General features: G+C 40.1%; 2 protein-coding genes across 6 annotated transcripts in view; one reads left to right on the top strand and one right to left on the bottom strand.

The window, feature by feature from the left end:
- Positions 1–7,636, top strand: part of osgin2 (oxidative stress induced growth inhibitor family member 2) — a 22,818-nt gene extending 15,182 nt beyond the window's left edge. The window contains exons 1-7 of one of the 4 annotated variants that reach the window (XM_032519491.1): positions 242–437; positions 2,423–2,515; positions 2,665–2,757; positions 2,937–3,073; positions 3,168–3,359; positions 3,461–3,552; positions 3,645–7,636. In XM_032519491.1, the coding sequence (XP_032375382.1) occupies positions 2,473–2,515; positions 2,665–2,757; positions 2,937–3,073; positions 3,168–3,359; positions 3,461–3,552; positions 3,645–4,827 (1,740 nt within the window). In that variant the 5' untranslated portion in view covers positions 242–437; positions 2,423–2,472 and the 3' untranslated portion in view covers positions 4,828–7,636. Of the gene's footprint in view, positions 1–39; positions 193–241; positions 438–1,915; positions 2,516–2,664; positions 2,758–2,936; positions 3,074–3,167; positions 3,360–3,460; positions 3,553–3,644 lie in introns of those variants that run through there. The other 3 variants (XM_032519490.1, XM_032519493.1, XM_032519492.1) reach the window with 3 other exon arrangements.
- Positions 7,085–19,490, bottom strand: nbn (nibrin). 2 transcript variants are annotated; one of them, XM_032519486.1, is made up of 17 exons: positions 19,307–19,490; positions 18,806–18,927; positions 18,239–18,366; positions 17,887–18,046; positions 17,686–17,789; positions 17,468–17,585; positions 16,055–16,245; positions 15,861–15,961; positions 15,631–15,763; positions 15,317–15,516; positions 13,936–14,104; positions 13,103–13,763; positions 12,862–12,951; positions 11,695–11,835; positions 9,665–9,778; positions 9,536–9,585; positions 7,085–8,506 (listed from the first exon to the last, which is right to left on the bottom strand). In XM_032519486.1, exons 1-17 carry the CDS (start codon positions 19,335–19,337, stop codon positions 8,473–8,475), a joined length of 2,547 nt encoding a protein of 848 aa, XP_032375377.1. In that variant the 5' UTR covers positions 19,338–19,490; the 3' UTR covers positions 7,085–8,472. The 2 variants fall into 2 exon arrangements, with proteins under 2 accessions (XP_032375377.1, XP_032375376.1); XM_032519485.1 differs by having other exon boundaries at positions 13,936–14,110.
- Positions 19,491–19,830: the final 340 nt, after the last annotated feature.

Here is a 19,830-nt window from a genome sequence, read left to right on the forward strand (position 1 = left end):
ACAGGACCCGGTTTTCTTTCTCTTTCTCTCTCTCACACACACACACACACACACGCGCGCGCACGCACGCGCACGCATACTGCCATCAAGGCACAGAGAATATCTAGCTTACCTTTGAGGCAACATTTAGACTATGCTATTGCCTGTTCAGAATTAAATAAACCAGCACAACTCAAATTTAACTGGTCCGAGGTAAGTATATATGTGTGTGTGTGTGTGTGTGTGTGTGTGTGTGTGTGTGTGTGTGTGTGTGTGTGTGCGCGCGCGCGCGCGCGTTTGTGATGACGAGAGAGAGGTTGGCTTATTATCTCATGCAGGAGCCCGGATAGTTGGATAGGTCCTCCCACCGGTGTCTGCCTATTTATACGGTTAGAAACGCAGCCGTGGGTCGTGATAACAGGACGCGACTGGGACATTGAGAGATACATCACAGTGCGGTAAGAGATCGTGTTCTTGGCCGATTGTTGAGGATGCCCGTGAGTGTGTTTGACCTAAATTATGCAATGATGGTGACATAGCCGCTGTAGCATGTGCTCATTGTGCCTTATTGGATACAGGCAGCAAGGATCGCTGCTCTGAGTCAGGAGTTTATAGTGGGAGGTTTGAGCACATTAGGATAAAGTATGATGGTGTAGCAGACTGCTACATCATCCATCATCCATCCATCCATCCATCCATCCACACACACACGCACACACACAGACACACACACACACACACACACTCAGGCTTTCTGTGGACAGGACTTGGTCTGCGGTCCCAGTCACCTCATCCTCACTGCTCCCAGCATTCCTCATTTAAACACACATTTGCACGCACACGCACACACACGTTGATTTGAGGTTAATTTTGCTGCATAAAATGAACTCAAGTTGCAAACATGAGGCTGTAGTTGTAGGCCTGTGAAAATCAAACACACTTTTAAAACCGAGCCTGTACTAAGTCAGAAAAAAGAGCAATTTTGATTGAAACGCATTCAAGTATAGTTTCCATATTAATGGTAAAAGGCTTTTTATTATTCCACCATGTGAACATGAACAAGTGTAACATTAAGTTTAATTTGTTTTCCATATATTTCCCACAATACTCAGTACACTATTCTAGAAAAGTAAGGCCCATCCTCTCTACACATGCTGCACATGTGGCACCAAAAAGGCTGTAAGCCAGTACAACAAACAAAAAAGTAGCATCAATAATATCTTTTTTGTCACATTTTAGTTGTGGATTGTTTTTTACTTTCAAGCAGTTTGAATGATTGTAACTGTTTACTTTTGTATTAAATTGAAATTAATTAATTATGAAAACCCAACAACAACAACAGTAGGCTATTGGCTAAATAAAGCACACACATGCTCATTATTTTCTCCTGTATTTGTCACCATAATCTCAACCGTATAGCACTGTCGTTGGATAATGTACTATTTACATCTGTCAAAGGCACTTGAATTAAGGTAATAGTAGATACCAGATAATAATAAGCTGCATGTTCAGGGGACTAAATAAAAACCTAAACAGACACTACATACTGCTCTGTGTTTAAATAATCTTGGTTTTTGCTGATTACCACACAGGATACATTTGAAAAGCTAGTATTTGGACCTTATTGGGATTCTTTTGTGATACACACTGTTTTTTACATGTGAAGTGAAAGTTCAAGCAAAAAAAACAAACTGTTTTGACTGTAAACACAAAGACAACCGATTACAGACAGGTCAGACGGGGAGGGAGGGAAGGGTGCACGTGAAATTAGGCGGACTCCCGGCTATTGGCAGCAGGGAGACATGGGGGTTTTAAGGGAAGTAAGCCAGAGTTTTGGGCCAAAAGACAAAGTGGCGTGGCCATTGTTTTGGTTAGTATGAAACTGGGACAAGTGGGCACTGTTTGCTGTGGCTAGTGGGTAATGTTTTGGCGGGAGTGCCTGTGAGTTTGTGTGGTGGTGGGTGGGTATGAGAAGAGGAGGAGCTCTGTCATGATGCCAGCACCACATTCTCATCCTGCTGCTGTTGAAAAGGGCGGTAAGGACATAAACAAGCCCAGTGGGATTAGGTCCCACTCAGAGAAGTGATCAGGGGGGATTTACTGCCCATTGGGCACACAATGGCGCTGCCGCGTTACACACCACACATGCTCAACGGCAACGTTTCACAACAGACCCAAGCCTATATAAATCTGATTAGAACTCCCTTTTGTTTAGGAAGCGGCCCCGGGGTTAACACAGGCTAGCCATGCCGCGGGCCATGTTTGATAAGACAGGGGGTGTGTAGACGTTGGCGGGACGGCAAAGAGAAAAGCTGGGGGCACGTTGTGTTTTGGCGGGGTGTTTCCACGTGTGTGAAGCCCCAGACAGACAGGGAGGCCAGTGGCTGTGTATGGGAGCACAATAACAGGATGAATAACACTCTCCCCCCCCCCCCCCAGTTAGTGCGTGTGAGTCAGCTGATGGTGGTGGATGGAGACAGGATCTAAGCTAACATGAGACAACAACAACATTGGCAGACACAAAGACAGAAAGCCGGTTTGAACCTGTTCAAATAATCTGAGCCGTAAACGTGGAAGCAGTTTGGGGGGACAAAGCACAAACAAGCCTCTGCTTTTAGTAGAGTATCAAATGGACAGCTACAGAAATGTCAGGAACTTTCTTCTCATTTCTTTCATCCTCCTCAGTGCTCTCTCTGGCCCAGGCTGCAGCCATGCCCCTTCTAGAAGAGACCACTCTGCCACAAGATCACCCACCCACTGTTCCTGTGGTCATCATAGGTAAACATATTGCTCCTAACCTCCTGACCTTTTAAAGGTTTCACATTGTTACTCCAACTTGCCCCAAATCCTGCACACAATCTTAAAGGTGTCTTTCTCAATCTATCGTTTGTGACATAATGCTGTGTGCTTCTTTGTGATGCTAATCCACCATTTCTCAAACTTGGGGCGTTTTTTAGGCAATGGCCCATCAGGTATTTGTCTGTCCTACCTGCTGAGTGGACACAAACCTTACCTAGACACAGCAACTGTTCACCCAAACCCAATAATATACAGGAAACTGCAGGAGACAAAGCACCTATCCATCACTGAACAGGTAAAACACAAATAAAGCAGATGTACACAGCATGTACACATGATCACATTCACTCAGGTGTGTCATGATAGGGACTATTTTTTTGTTGCTGCAGGATCTGGAATATTTGAGTGAAGGTCTTGAGGGGAGGTCAAGAAACCCTGTGGCTGTGCTTTTTGACACACTTCTGCACCCCAATGCTGACTTTGGCTTCGAGTTCCCCCCTGTCCTTCAATGGAGGAGGGACAAGCAGCAACACATCCCTCATCTGGTGCTGGGGAAGGCAACGCCTGGAGGTGCTTGGCATGTAAGATACAAGGTTTAGTCTGCCACACCTTTTGTAATTATCCATATTTTATGTTAATCGTTTGGTTCTCTGAAATTGCACTCTACTCTTCTTTTTTTCAGGCAATGGAAGGCTCCATGCTGACTATTAGTCTTGGCATTTGGATGGAGCTTCCAGGGGTTAACTACAGGGACTTGACCAATGGGAAACGCAGGTACTAAGAGGTTGACAGCTGCAAAGACATGGCTAAAGTCTTGGTTTATTTCTGTGCTACCTCTTTCCTAATTGTCCCTCTCTTCTCTCTAGGGATGCCACTAGTGACAGAGCCACCCCAGAAGAGATCTCATCCTATTACCGTAACTATGTGAAGCTTAAGGGCCTCCAAAAGAATTTTGTTGACAACACCTACGTGACCTCTGTCCAGAAACTCTGCCGGGGGCACGAAGGAGAAGGTCTGGAAAATGGGCACACTGATCAAGGAGATGGAGGGGTGGGAGATGGTGGGAATGAAGGATTTGAGGGAAATGGAGTTGAGTGTCTAAATAATGGAGGAGGGGGGGCTCTCTGGGAAGTAAGGGGATACCAGCAACTGCAGAATGACACTCATGTGCCATTCTCTTTGTTCGCTGAGAATGTAGTTTTGGCCACCGGTGCATCTGATTCACCGGTTCGATTAGGTGCAGAGGGTGAGGACCTACCATTTGTATTCCACAGCATCTCAGATCTGGGGTTGGCTGTAAGCCGTAGAAAACTGGACATGAACTCTGATCCAGTTTTGATTGTAGGTGCTGGTTTAAGTGCTGCTGATGCAGTTCTGTGCGCTTGTAACAGCAACATCAGAGTGCTGCATGTCTTTCGTAAGAGCGTAGACGACCCAGAACTTATCTTCAAACAGCTGCCCAAGACCCTGTACCCAGAGTACCACAAAGTCTACAACATGATGTGCTCTCAGACCTACACAAATGTGGCTTCCTCCTCTGCTTTAAACAGACCCCAGGCAGTATGTATCGCCTCTTCAGTATGTGCCAAGATGTGCCCAAAGCCCCAACTTGCTGCAGGCAACATGGCTGGTAATACCAGTGTCAGCCTGTTCCCAGACTACACTAGTTTCCCCGAACACTGGGTGGTGTCCTTCCAGTCTGACATGAAGTGTTTGTTGCAGGGGAACAACTCCCTCAAGGCCTTCAAGATCTCCATGGCCCTAGTGCTGATTGGGACTAATCCAAACTTGTTTTTTCTGAAGGGTCAGGGCCAGTACCTTGGTCAGGATCCAACAAAACCCATCTCCTGCACACAGAACCCCATTGACATCCACCCCTACACTTTTGAGTGTACCAAGGAGCCAGGTCTGTTTGCCATGGGCCCGCTGGTGGGAGACAACTTTGTTCGCTTTTTGAAAGGTGGTGCTTTAGGCATTGCCTCGTGTCTACTGAAGAGACTCAAGAAGAAAGGGAAGCTCATCAGCAATGGAGAGAATAACTTTATTTGAAAACATATGAAGAGCCGTACACATTGGTCGTAGGGCAGATTTCAAGTGCTCCTACCAACTAATGTAAAATATGAAGGGGAAAGGAGTATGTTTTAATCATTTAGGCAGCGTTTTCTCATCAAATTTAAGGCATTTCATACAATTTTCTGAGACCAAAAAGACAATGGATGTACACTAATTAGTTTCTAAAGAAACAAAACACAGCTTTCAAGAGTCTTGTTTGACTCCAAAAGAAGTCCCCAGAAGTCCAAGCTATATGTGCCAATGTTTTCTAGTCAATCTGTAACCTCACAACTGAATGGGACCTTATTTTCATCAGGGTTATTTATTTGTTCACCATATGTCTTTCAATCTATTTACTAACAGTTAAATTGGTGTCATATCACATCATACTTTAAGTCGTATTTTAGTTTTTATGCTCAAAACTATAGGCAACTGCGCTCATTCTCAATGCAATTTATAGCTATAGTTATGTAAGTTAGGGACAATTGCAAAAGCAATCTGTGGTCCCGCTGTTGTACAACCTGGAGTGGTGAGTGTTAGTAATAGTGAACGCACACAAGATTTAACTCGGAATGTGTAAACCAACAAGTTCATAGCTAAACAATCTTAATCTACTGATTATTCTGAGCCTACCTTTTTAACTTCAGAGGATTATTTGTTTAGCTGCTATTGTAGGTAGCTGGAGCCATATACCTAAGAAAAGTTTTTTTAAATCTGAACGGTTGCTTTGGTTATAGTGCGAATGAAAGGCTTTCTTGGGCCACATGACTGGCAGACCATGCTCTGATAAGACGTCGGTTTAATTGCAATCAGGCTCGATGGCCTATCCTGTCCTGGGTAGCCCGGATGTGAATTATTTCATCTTGAATTTTCGGATCTTAATTTGAGCAACCTGAATCTATTGTTTTGAAATTTGGAAACTTGAATTTTAAGATCGGTAGTTGTGACCATTGGGGAAAAAAAAATTTAAGTTCCGCTTTTGAAATTGCAAATTAAGAAATTTAAAATTCTAAATGTTAACTTCAAATAGGTAAATTCAGAACTAATAAATTCAGATAGATGACTTTCGATATGAGTAAATAGTAAAAAAATTAAGTATTCAGTGGCTGTTACAATTCAAATAATTATGTCACTTATTTGCTTCCATAATCTATGCAAATAATTTCAACTGCACATCTGAATGTATTCTTGTACAACAATTGCTATGTTTGAATTCCTGGCATAAGATATGGTCTTAAAGGATCATTTTGGTGTTTAATATTTTCTTCTTTTTTATTTATTTGAATGGTAAAAATCTTGGCAGATTTTTATTTTTGTTTAGATTTACATTCAAAACAGTAATACCGATAATTATGCTTTTTTTATTTCCAGAAAGATGGTGAACATTCTCCCATTTGGTAGCCAACTTTCCATTATGAGACTTGTAAACTTCTCATCAAATCAACACATTCTTCAAATTGTGCTAACCAACAATAATACATTTAGACAAATTAAAGCTGGGCATGGTGTTTACCAAGAGGGTTCTTTAGGGGCACAAGAAATAATATAAAATAGGATAAAACAAGAAATACCAGTATGGTCCTTTTCAACTTAACAATTGCCAATTACATCATGACAACAATATAGTGAAAATGTAATACTATTCTTGCCATAGCAATACATTTATCTAAACGCAACAATTACACCACTTGTGCGCATTTTCTTTTTCTTTTTGTCAGTCACTCATGAAGAGAACAGGCTTTCAAAAAAAAGAAAACTTGCAGAAAACCCATTTTTAAAATCGAAATAATTTTATATTTTTAGCAAACCAAATCTTAGTATCCTCTTTGTATTTTTTATAATTACATAGTGCCATTTTTTTTTAGCATGTTGTGGCTATCCTCACGAAGGCTAACATCTAAGCTCCATCTTAGAACTATTCAATCTACCTGACTGGGTAATATGTAAATTACTTATTGTCTATCACTGTAGCCATATCATGTTTCTCTTAATTGTGAAACATGGCACACAGCTTTGTTTACTTAACACTACATAGGAATTGCCAAGTCAGACATCTTCCATACCTATTTCTGAAATACACCAAAGCAGGTGATGTCCTAAACATGATCAACACGAAGACTTTAATTTTTTTTCCACATTGCCCAACTTTACATGTGTGATGATAAAAAATTAATAATTTTTTAATACGGCTTTGAAGCAAACAGACAATATTGTTTTGTTAAGTGTCAAATAAGAGAGCAGAGCAATCTATTCATTTTTACTTTAGTTTTCTTCATTATTTAAACACGGTCTGCAAGAGTGTGATGCCATATGCATAATTTGTTTTGTGTGCTGCACAACTCATGGTTTGTTTGTGATGTGACACTTTGATCCCTGTGTAGGGAATTTTTTTCTTCTGCCTCCTTCAATACAATATGATAGAGTCAGTGTTGGGGGTAATTACTAAAATAAAACGCTACTGTCGTCACATTACTTTTTCCACTAACAAAGTTAATAGTTTAACACATTACTGTATAAGTTTTAGTAATCCTATTAAACTAGTGGAAATGTTATTACTTGTGTTAAATATTGAATTTTAGCTGAATTATGCCTTGATGCTTTTTTCATTGACTTCTGAATATTGTTTTGATATGAATATTAATTATATGCATGCAGGCATGAACAATTGCCTAGCAGCAGCTGCTGTGAGCAGAAGACATAAAAGTGCTACAAGAACAGATGTGGGAAGAGTACATTTAAGGACTGCAGAGACTGGGTGACTTATTAGTAAAGATAACTCTTATTGGTTTGAATTTACTTAAAGGAAACTAAATAAATATGATCCTGGACACAACTGTCCACTGCTTTCAGTTCCAAGAGCAATCTGCTTGCTTAATTAAGCACCAACAAGTTTATTGTGTGTCCATTCACATACTTTTCATTTTAGTACCGATTTGTATGAATTTTAGAAAGCAACTTGCAAGTACTAAGTATAATAAGCAAAATAATCCCATTGTAATTTAAGAAAAGAACTGTGTTTAAACTTCCACAATACAAGCTGAATATCAACGGACAGATGGGCTTCAACTATCTGTACAGAAAGGCCCATAAATCTTGTGGCATGATGACAACTTAGCGGAATAGTTTCAGATGTGTAAAAGTGCCTGCAGGCTCATAGGAGATCATTTAAGAAACAGCTACTTGAATCCCTCTTAAGTTTCTAGCACAGCTAAAACCAAGAAACACATTTGGTCTTAACTTTAAAACCAAGGGATAGCTGCTTTCAGCATGCAGAGTTTAAATGCTCTCTTGTACAATTGAAGAGTTTTTATTGTTTTGTATGTCACATTTTTTATTATTGACAAATAAAACTGAGAGAAATCTCTGAACATGAAACTTTTTACTTACATTGCTCGCTGCCAGTGGCTTAATTAGTGACATGTATTGATAGATAGCACAGGTAGAACAGAAATACGAAAGAATGACAAACATTTTTGAACATTTGAGCCGTTATGAAGCATTGTAGCTGAAATAAAGATATCAGGAGTTATCTGTCTGTTAAATATTTCTGGAGTCCTTTTTATGTGGTGTTGATGGAGTTTGACATACTTTCTGCGCCTTTTGAAATGAATTCCCTCTGGATGACGTTAAGATGAAGGTATTTCATCTTCTCCTGGTTAGTTTGGTGGGATTGTACCTAAAGACACACACACAGAGAAGATTTCATCTCATAGGTCTGTCCATGTCAGGATGGGCTTTTTACATCCCTCATGCATCATTCCTTAATGTCCTTAGAGGCATTTTGAACAAACAATAAAAACAGACCAAATTAAGTGTTGTAAAACGGGGACAGTGTTTGAACAGCTCAAAGCAAACAGGCTTCCTATAAACCATGTCTGGAAACTTGGTTTTCAAAAGATACCGGATTGTTTTCTTAGCAGCAGAGTCTGTCCCCCTGATACGCATGACTGGCTGAGCATGAATCAGTAATCAAACAGCGCACGCACGCACGCACACGCACACCACACACCACACACACACACACACACACACACACACACACACACACAACACACACACACACACACACACACACACACACACACACACACGGCAGCTTACATCACCTCGGTTACCCAGGCAACCACTGTGACGAAAGAATGACTAAGATCTGATTGGTTAAACTGAAGCTACACAGTGGATCCATATCCATAATTCTTAATTATATAATGTCTGCATCTGATTATAATGACAGAGGCTAGCATCTTTATTTTAGTTTTTTTAGTTTAGTTAAAGATGCAGTAGGTAAGACTTATAAAACTAACTTTCTGTCATATTTGCTGAAACTGACTATGTATGTAGAACTACATTAGGCAAGTAATTTAAAAAACATATCCAGCTCCTCTGCACCACCTACAGCCTGTAGTGTGATTTGCAAAAATTCACCGCTCCCTGTTCAGATGCTCCAGTCAGGGCCGGGGGGGGGGGGGTCTGACTGCGTGTCAATCACTGCTCAGGCACACACATTCATTCTCCCTTATGGGGGTGGGGGGCTTAGGAGACTGTTTGGGCTTTAGCAGAAAGGGGGGGGGGAGGGACTGGGGAGTTTTCAATATTCAAATTAAAAGTCTGGACTTAGCCAATCTTCACAATCCTACCTACAGCACCTTTAATGGGATAACAAAGTTACTACACATCTTACAGAAAATGAAATCCAGCTTCTCACCTAAAGAGATCATCTCCAACACTCTCGTCCCGTCTGCTCTGACGCTCTTCCTGAAACAAACAGACTCAAATTATGAATGCAAGGTTTAGACAGATCACACACAGATAAGAGAGATAGTGACAAAAGTACCTCCGCTGCATCTTTCAGCCATTCATCCAGATCAGAGTGTTTGCCCCTGTTGTGAACCAGTAGATCAGATCCTCCAATGATATGGGATGAGCCCATGGCACCTGGCGCGCAGATCTATCCCACAAGGACATTTATATGAAAATTAAAAGGATTCTTTACATATGGCAAAAGTTTTCGGAACTTTGTGATGGGGATTAAAGTTGATTTATACCCTACTGTATGTATCCATCATTGAAGACAATGTTTTCATCAGGGATACATGATCGACTCTTAAACCTACTCAAAAATTGGACATGTGTCTTGCAAATACTTTAAATTTTATGAAGAAAAATAATTACTCACTGATGCGTTTGGAGGGGAAAACAAGTTAGGAAATTAAAAAAGCACTTGTCCACTGGCACTGATATGATGACAGATATTTTCTTTTTTTAAAACGACATGGATGATAGGGTATTATTTCTTCTTAAAATTTCAATTGTTTTCACTTAAGAGGTGAGCTGTATAATTTGTGTATAATCAGTGGAGGATTACATCTGTTGGCACCAGAGATGGGAAGTAACGAAGTACAAATACTTTGTTACTGTACTCAAGTACATTTTTCAGATATTTTTACTTTACTTTACTATTGTTTACTTACTTTTTACGTTTACTCCTTACATTTTAACACAAATATCGGTACTTTCTATTCCTTATATTTTACAAAATTGGCTCGTTACTTTAGTTTTGTACAAAAGGTTGTCTATCAGGTGTGATTGTTAGTGCATGTCGGAGAATAGCGCGGCTACGTGCCTCACACCGCGAGCGGGCGCACCCACCACACAGAGAAAAAAGTGAGAGCAAAAAAAAAGCGACTAGCTGTCCGGAGGATAATCAGTTGAGATTGTGTGTGTGCATCCTTGAGAACTGTAAGTCTTATAAATGATGTTGTCAGTTCATTAAGCCTGTTGTTGTATTGGTCTGTAGTTCTGCACATTTAAAGCTAGTTAGCTAGTGATGTTGTTGTTTGTGTTCTTCACCTGTTACCTAGGTTACACCTGGCTGTTGATGCGATATAATGGAGATTGTTGAACGCCATGGCTCACGTTTGTATTTTAGGTGCAGTATTTACATGCTACAGTAGTTACTCTGCATTTAGATAATGTAATTAATAGTGGGTTTTATTGTTATTATTTACAATCATATATGATTCCTATGCATTGTGAATGGTAGCCTTTACAATGTTATTTATTACAGCACATAAACACACAGCCACAGCAGAGCCACGCCCGTGTTTGTACTGTTGCTTGATTGTAATAAAGCATCAAAAGAGAGAAGTTGTCTCTGTCCGTGTTTTAACAGACACAACTGGGGCCAAATTGGAAACCAGAATCAGCTTTAAATAGTCCTAATCTAATCCTCACTAACAAGTTTCAAAATTTTTTACTGGAGTTCCCGTTATTTTTTGTGTCATCAATACCAAACGTAATCTAATTGGATGGTAATATACAGACTTCTCACAGAATCACAATTTAATTCATATCTTGCTACTCGGTCAGATAACTAACCTGGAGTCCCAGTCTCTGTCACAATAAATAAGCTATATGTTTTAGGCCTGTTGGCAAACATCCATTTAAAATGTAGCCAATGGTATATAAAGAGCCTTTTCTCCATGTCCACTGTAGTTTCTCAGCGTGCTCATTAGTAACATGTGTCTGGTCCAGGGAGCTTTGTCATTCTTTTTTACTTTTATACTTTAAGTAAATTTCCAAACCTGTACTTTGTTACTCTTACTTGAGTAAAGAAGTTAAATCAGTACTTCTACTTTTACCAAAGTATTTTTTAACATGAGTATCTGTACTTCTACTTGAGTACAGGAAGTGAGTACTTTTGCCATCTCTGGTTGGCACACATGCAACTACAACTGAATAAAACACAACAGAGCCTCTTAGGAGTTTTATAATTTGTAAATACATTTTATAAAGTGCTGTTCCTGAATTTCAAATGAGGCTCTACTGTGTGTTTCTGTTGTGTAAGTAGCATCGTAGTCTGACCTTGCGGAAACATTTAAAGTTCTTTGCAGAGTTGTTGCTCTGCATCCTCTGTGGTTTGGTTTTGGGAGGTGCAGTCACAGTGAGAGATCTAAACTCCACCAACACCAGCTTTTTAGGAAGGTCATCATCAATCTTTGACTCCTGCAAAACAGCACAGTATTAAGTCAACATTTGTCTGATGGACAGCTATTGTTATTTCTAGCAAAGAATAATGTTGTAGAATATATAAAAACACAACATAAGTGATTTATACAACAATAACATGGTGTTCAGACTAGAGCTGGGCAATATATCGATATTGTATCAATATCGTGATATGAGACTAGATATCGTCTTAGATTTTGGATATCGTTATAGGACACAAGTGTTGTCTTTTCCTGGTGTTAAAGGCTGCATTACAATAAAGTTATGTAATTTTCTAAACTTACCAGACTGTTGTAACTGTTCTATTAGTTGCCTTTACCCACTTAATCATTATATCCACATTATTGATGATTATTTATCAAAAATCTCATTGTGTAATACTTTGTGAAAGCACCAACAGTCAATACTACAATATTGTTGTGGTATCGATAGAGGTATTTGGCAAAAAATATTGTGATATTTGATTTTTTTCCATATTGCCCAGCCCTAGTTCAGACAGTATCTCCAGTGAATTCTGATGGGTTTTCAATGCTGTGTAGCTAACAAATACTGGATTCATGGGGCCCGATACCAATATGGATATTTAAGAGCAAGATAATCTGATAATACACTGTCTGCTTTTCTAACATAAGCTATTTAAACATTTTTAATAAGGATATTTTTAATTTGTTTTTTATTTTATTATTATTATGTGGTTTCAGATTATACTGCATATGGGAGATTTTATATGTTACCAACACAATGAATACACCAGCTAGCCACTCTTATAAATTCTTGGATGTGAGCAGACGTGAATCTAACAATCTGGTGATTGAGACTGGTGATTTGCAGCCGCAGGAAATGGTAGGTGCTTGTATTGACTTTGATGCGTCCAGTGCTTCCTATCTGTCCCAAGCTTCAGACTAATTGAAAATCCCAATTTTGACAATTTATTTAAGCTAGATAATAAAGCATCTAGGTACAGATTGAAATTGAGCTTATTCCAAGGGAGAAAGAGAGAGAAAGATTTTTCACAGAACTTACTTGGACCTCTTGTTTAATTGTGACGGGTTTTGGAGGGTTCTTAGTCTCTTCTTCAGGCTGGCAAATATCAGCATTGAGTAGTTCTAAATCCTACATGAATAAAAAGGGTGAAAAATGTGCAGTAACAGTGAAACAATTATGTATAAAAACCAAGTGTGTGCTGAGACAGTTTGAAATTGTTAATTTTTGCTCTAAATTAGTGGTGCAAAAAAGAACGCGACAGCAAATCCTCTGTCCTCACCTCAATGAAAGACGCCTCGTCATCGCCAAAAGGCTGTTTATCTTGAGTTGTACCAGCAGATGACACCTCTGCAGATTTGCTGGACTCATGATTAGTTGTCCTGTATTCTGAAGGATAACCCTGCTCTGTCTTGATGGAGACAATGCACTGTTCAGACGTTTGGTTCTTATGGCAACCTGACTCTTTTTCCAGGCCCACCGGCGGCCTCTGGTTCTTTCCATTTTCTTCTGGGGGGAGCCGTTGCCTCTTGCTTGAAGACGGAGCCTCAAAAGTATTTAATCCTTGTTTCTGTTCAGTTGAGCTGTGCATTATTAGCTGTTCTTGCTGGCCTTGATTACTTGCAGGTTGCTCATCAAAGAAGTCCATATCCTCAGACATAAGAGACTCCAGTTCATCCATCTGTATCTCTGCCTCCATCTCCTTCCTCTTTCTACTCTGTGGCTCTTTCTGGACAGTGTGGGAGACCCTGTCTGACTGCCCTACAAAAAGATCAGCTGCGGACCCCAGTGGATTCTGGGATGCTGCTGCAAGGACTCTGTCTGAACGTGAGTATGTTGCTTTAGACATGGCTGAAGTGTTTGGTGCCTGTATGCTGATGGCTGATTCCAGTACAGGCCGTTTTGGCTCTGACATGACAGAGGAGAGCTCATCCTCCAAAGGCCTTGATGACAGGGTGAAACAAAGAGAAAGGTAAGGAATAGACTTTCAACTTATATTATTGCCAGGTGATGGTATGTACATTGTCATTGGGTAAAGAATTTGTATAGTTAGTGCACTTACATGCAGTACCACTGATAAAGTCCTTTTCTCCGTTTTAAGGAGCAGATGTTTACCTTTTCTTGTTGACTGTTTGAAAGAAACTGGTCAGAGCTGATTGTTTCTGTGGGGAAGCTTGTGCAGGGAGTTTTTGTTTCTGAGGAGACTGCTTCTGTAGGAATTTCTTCATGCCATCGCTGGCACTGGGAAGGGATGGCTGGGACCTAATGCCACTACTGGCTGCACCTGAAAGTGCAAAAACACTGATTGATTGGTTACAGCATACAAGCATGCAGCTGACGTTCCTATTATGAGTGCTTTAAAGTGAAAGGTTACTCACTTGCTAAGAGGATTGATACCACTCTCATATCTGTCCCCATCGCCTGCTGTGCGCAATCTTAGCCTAGCATAAAGACTGGAAACGGGGAAACTGATAGCCTGGCTCTGTACCAAAGGACCAAAATCAGCCGACAAGCATACGCCTAAAGCTTGATTTATGATTGTGCTGAGGGTCCACACAAAGCTATCGCCGTAGCCTACGTAAGTGGCCTGAAGTTTATACTTGCGTGTGTTGGTGTGTGCGTTGATTTAGCAGGGCCAGCATGTGTGTGTGGGGAGTGTGTGGTAGAGCGAGTCAGAAAGTGTTGGTGATTAGCTTCAGAGTAAGTGCCAACTCTAGAGGGATAAGGAGGCAAACAAATGGCATTTCCATTGAATGGTACCAGCTTTGCTTGACTCAGCTGGACTTTAATGTGGTGCCTGTTAGCACCTGTTAGCAGGTAGGTACCAGGGACTTATTTCATAATGGAAAACCAAAAAAGGCGAGCAGAGTCTAGGCAAGTCGAGCAGGTACCAAGTAATGGAAAAACGCCAAAAGTGTCTCTCCTGTGCTTTCTGAACACAGTGAGAAAACTTTAGCATGAACAGTTAACCCTCTCCTTGATTTCATGTTGTTTATGGAGAAGGAGAACCAGGAAATAAGTAGGGGGAAATGCAACGCTAACAAGCCATGGCCAAGAGACTTAGGGAGGTAGGGAGGTGCACTTCAAGTCACGGCATAGATTTTACGCAGAAGCATAAATCATGCTTAAGGCTCAATAATATATATATATATATTGTTAATATTTGTTCTATGATGTGTAACAGAACAACAAACTATTTAAAATGTACTACAAATATCATTAAACAATAAAAAAAAAGGTCTAGAACCTGCATCTGTTGTTTAAGTGACCTATTTATGAACAATTACAATTGAGAAGAAATGCTTTGTCCATACAGCAAAGCTCCATGTTGTGTTGCAAAGAAAAATCTAATCTGTTTCACACAGATTTCAAATAAATTAAATAACAGAGAACTAATATTGGATGCTGTTTGTATGTCTCAGACATTAGGTATCAGAATCGGTATCAAGAAAGGAAAAGACAGATTGGTGCATTCCTGATTCAATCATGCAGCTACCTGTCTCAGGCTTCTTCCTCTGTGAGGCCGTGTTCTCTACAGTGTTGAACGATGAGCTCATTGTATCAGCCACGATGCACTGAGTGGTCGTCTTGAGAGCTACGGGTTTAGATCCACGGAGCTGACTGCTGTTATGGTTTTGCTTGTTCTCAGGAGTCTCCCCTACAGCGCTCACCTCTGTTCCTTTAGATAGCTCTGTCCTGATAAATAAGTACAATTTCACACATCAGACAGGCCTTCTCGTCAAACAGACAAATGAAAAGTTAGGACAACTTTCACACATAATAAATGTGTGTCTGAGTGATTGTCGGTACCCTTGTGATGGCTCTGTGTTAACTGCATACGCTGTGATGTTCTGAGATGTTGTAGGCAACACAGTCTCATCCACCGCCACGCCCTGTGATAGGGAAGCACTTGGGATTCTGGGTCCCACTTTTGGTGATGAATCTAAAACAAAGATAGAAAGAAAATCAAAGAAAAATGATTTAAAGGAAGAAAACTGAAATAAAGACTGCAAAGAATGCTTTTCTGTCTGGTTACCCACCTGAGTCGAGTGTTAGACTGGATGGATTGCAGTACTTGTCACAGGAAGCATAGATGGTAGCCAAACCAATTTCGGACTCTATGATGACTCTGAGGCCTTTTCTGTGTCAGCGGAAAAAGAGAGAGCATTTGGAAGTGTTCACAAATCATGACTTTGACAAATTAATTGCCAAACACTCAGAAGTTTGTGCAAACCTTTTAACAATGTTGTTCGCAGAATTCGCCCACTCTGTAGTAGAGGAAGGAAGCAGAATTTGGGAGCTGCCTGTCGCAATATCAATCACACAGCTCTGTGGAGACTCCAGCAGGTCCCTGGGCAGAGAGCCCTCCTCCAGTAGCTGGCTCCGGCCACCTCCAAAACTTACTGCTGCACTCAGGCGCTTGTGCTGCAAACAACATTGAAAAGCAGGAATTACACAACCATGACTTTTTATCTGTACAGCAGATCAGAGAGAGACAGGAGGGACTGCTTGTCTTCTGACAATAACATTATTATATTTCTCCTCATCAGAGTCTAACTGAAAGCTCAAACCTTGGAGCGATCCATAAATATTTTAGTTATTGTAAAAGCATTTCATCTGAAGACAAAGTGCTATACAATAAGGGAAAATAGTCATAGAATGAATATAAGAAAACAAGGATAGAATGCTTTAACTAATGGAAAATGAGATGGAAAATAAAACCTACTTATACATATATATATATATATATATATATATATATATATATATATATATATATATATATATATACACTAGAAATAGAATGCATATGATAATTTCCATGCACATATAGATCAATAAACACTACAGCAGCATCTAAAGGTCTCTATTCTCTTCAACTTTCTTATTTAATGTCCTTTTCTTTTTCACATCAGTGTAGAAGAGTATATTTCCTCGAGTGCACTCTTTATTTATCAGCACCCAGGTCTCTGAGGTTATAAATGAACACGACAGAACCTACTTTTCGAGGCAGCACTGGTCTTGATCACATCAAAATAAGCATTTATTAGCTACCAGCTATCAGCCGATAGGTTCAAAACATGCACATGCTCTATGGTGCATGTGATGTCATCTGGAGGTTCTAAAGGAAAGACACAGTCAACTGCTGAAAATATTAGTCAATTCATTAATCTGTTTTAATTGCAACTTAATTTTATTTGTGCTCTGGTAAATTATAATGGACTTACTTGTCTGTGGCAGAGAAAAAAACAGTGAGATAGATACATTAATTCTACATTTCTAATCTGTTGTGAAAATAGTTAGTTGCAGCTCTTTTAAAACCGGGAGCAGTAAGTCCCCCAGAGGATCTCCGGCTGCCAACTGCCTGGCAACCGATGTTAAGCTGATAAATAAGATGCTGACAGGACCAAGTGACTTTCCATCATTTCTTAAGCTAATGACAGAAGAACAAGCAGGGAGATGGACAGTGATACAGCCTATAACAAGTGCTTATTTCTATAACTCTCTGTGTGGTGTTTCCTTGACTAAGGAGGACAACTGCAGAGCAATTATAACTGATCACCTGAAACCCCCCTATTCTGTGACCTAAGGGTTTGCAGAGCATGAAAACAATATTAGGTCATCACAAAGAAAGAAGTAGACATACTTGTTTGGCACTGAGGAATATGAAGGTCTTCCCGGTGAAAAGCTGTTTGCGAATCGGAATCGTTCCAAGGTTAACATCCTCTCTTCTCAAGCTGGGCTCATCGATCTCAGGGATGAAACTTAAAAACAATGACGGATAATGTTTGGTTCAGTGTGGCCTCTGATGTTCAGTTCATCCTCAGTGTGAATGTGTATACATAAGGATGGACTGTTTTTTACCTCTCGGCTTTAGGAGGGGGTAATTTTTGCTGAGAGGCTTTGCTGAGCTCTAAGAAAAACTCTGGCTTCACAATGGGACGACAGCACAGCAGAGCAGAAATAGTCTAATTGGGAAAACAAGGAAGACAGTTAAACACATTTTCAGGGACAAACATATCATGTATCCACCTAATGAGAATACAAAAGTCTAGTCCTCCTGACCTTGACAGTGACTTTAGCAGACTGCATGGCCAGGTGGGTGCAGTCCTGAGTCCAGCTGTTGACCAGCTTTCCCCCCAAAGCCAGCAAGGCCTGAGAGAGTGACACCTTGCCATCATTGTCCAAACATGACGAACACACCACAGGCTTTTGATGGTCCACACTAATGTGAAGATGTGACAACAAAGAAGATTCATATTGTAACATGAAATATTAGCTGCATTTAGCATTTTTTGAATTTGGGGAAATAAATCTAGGTGTGGGTACATTTAAAAGTAAAAGATGATGTCAGACTTAGTGATCACAAATCTGTGATGTGAAACATAACTAGCCAGGTATTGGTTTAGTTACTTACCTGAATTTGCTGTAAAAAACCCCAAATGTAACATTGTCTCCTGACTTTAGGTTCACTGGTGTGTTCTCTGTCAAGCGCTGGTTGTTGACAAATGAACCGTACTTGGAGGTGTCTTTCAGAGTCAGGGACTAGGAATAAAATTCAGAAGTCAGTCAAACAAACCTTGCTCCATCTTCCTGTTCAATTATTCATGGCTCAACAATAAACCCACCCTTTCAATTGCAGTCCATTTTACATTTAAACTTTTTTGTGTCATGTTGTACAGTTTTGCATAAGGAATATACATGCAGCTAGAACTCACTAGGATTCTCGCTTTGCATCTTGGTATAATTTCTAGCTACAGAGAAATGCAGGCTTCTGTATGTTATTCATTGATTAAACTGTTTAATACATTTGCATAAAGCCAATATGAATTCTATTGATTATGGCATTGCACATAATCATGAACATACAGTAGCCCTGACATGGAATATATTGTGCATATGATGCAGTGCAGATTCTGTTGAACACATTAAATCTATTAAATAATTAAATATATATTGCAGAACAATGTGTTGTGTCACTCACGTGGTCAGTAGCAGTCAGATGCGCGTGAGCCCTGCTGATGGACTGGTCGTTGGGTAAGAGGATGTCACAGTTCTTGCGCCCCACCACATACTCTTTATTTGAGAGGAGATAGTGGGTCTCACCTGCGTGTGACAGGAGGCAAGTTATTGACCTTCTATTGTAAAAATCACAATAACTGGTGGTTTTACAAACTCGTCTATTTACATTGAGTGCATGTGACTTTTATATGCGTGCCAATCCTCTTTCCATAATTATGATTCGGGGCGACTAAGTTGTTAAAATCCTACTCCTCCTCGAGCAAGATACTGAAGCCCAAATTGCTCCTCATGTGCCTCGGTCGGTTAAGAACAGTTCATTTTTTTTACTTTTAGCGTTAATTGTTTGGTTTTTTTATCATAACGTTACGCACTCTTTACACAGCTAACGTTAACAGGCGTTAACTTTAACCCGCGAGTGTGTAAAGCTAGCGTCACAATGTCAGCTACGACAATAAAAAGTTACCTCCAGCCTCCAGGGGTGTCAGTATCCACATTTTACTGCTTCGTGTTGCCTTTGCATATGTTCAACCCACCAGTAAGTCAGAAGTAAGGCAACATTTTAGGACAATGTACAACAATTATCAACAAGGTGAACTCAACGCGCCACCGTGTGACGTACAAACTGTGCGCCGTCACTGTATTTTCAAAATAAAAGTCTTAACCCTTAGTCATCAATGGTTGGGAAATCTACATGGTCTCCAACGAATTACAGCAAATTAATTTTATTAAAGTAATATTGTACATTTCTAAAGAAAAAGAATGGTAATAGGCTTGGTCTTGATGTCCCTAACACTCATTGGTGCTCTACAATGGGAAATAAATAACCATTTTAAGGAAAAGTGGTGGAAAGTAGCCTACGTTTACTCCAAATAGGCTGCCTACCTAGTATAATTTGTGGTACTTGTACTTTACTTGAGTATTTCCAGTTTCTGCTACTTTATACTTCTACTCCACTAAAACTCAGAGGCAAATATTGCACTTTTTACT

The sequence above is a fragment of the Etheostoma spectabile genome, chromosome 6 (genome assembly GCF_008692095.1).
Source record: "Etheostoma spectabile isolate EspeVRDwgs_2016 chromosome 6, UIUC_Espe_1.0, whole genome shotgun sequence".
Classification (NCBI taxonomy): Eukaryota; Metazoa; Chordata; class Actinopteri; order Perciformes; family Percidae; genus Etheostoma; species Etheostoma spectabile.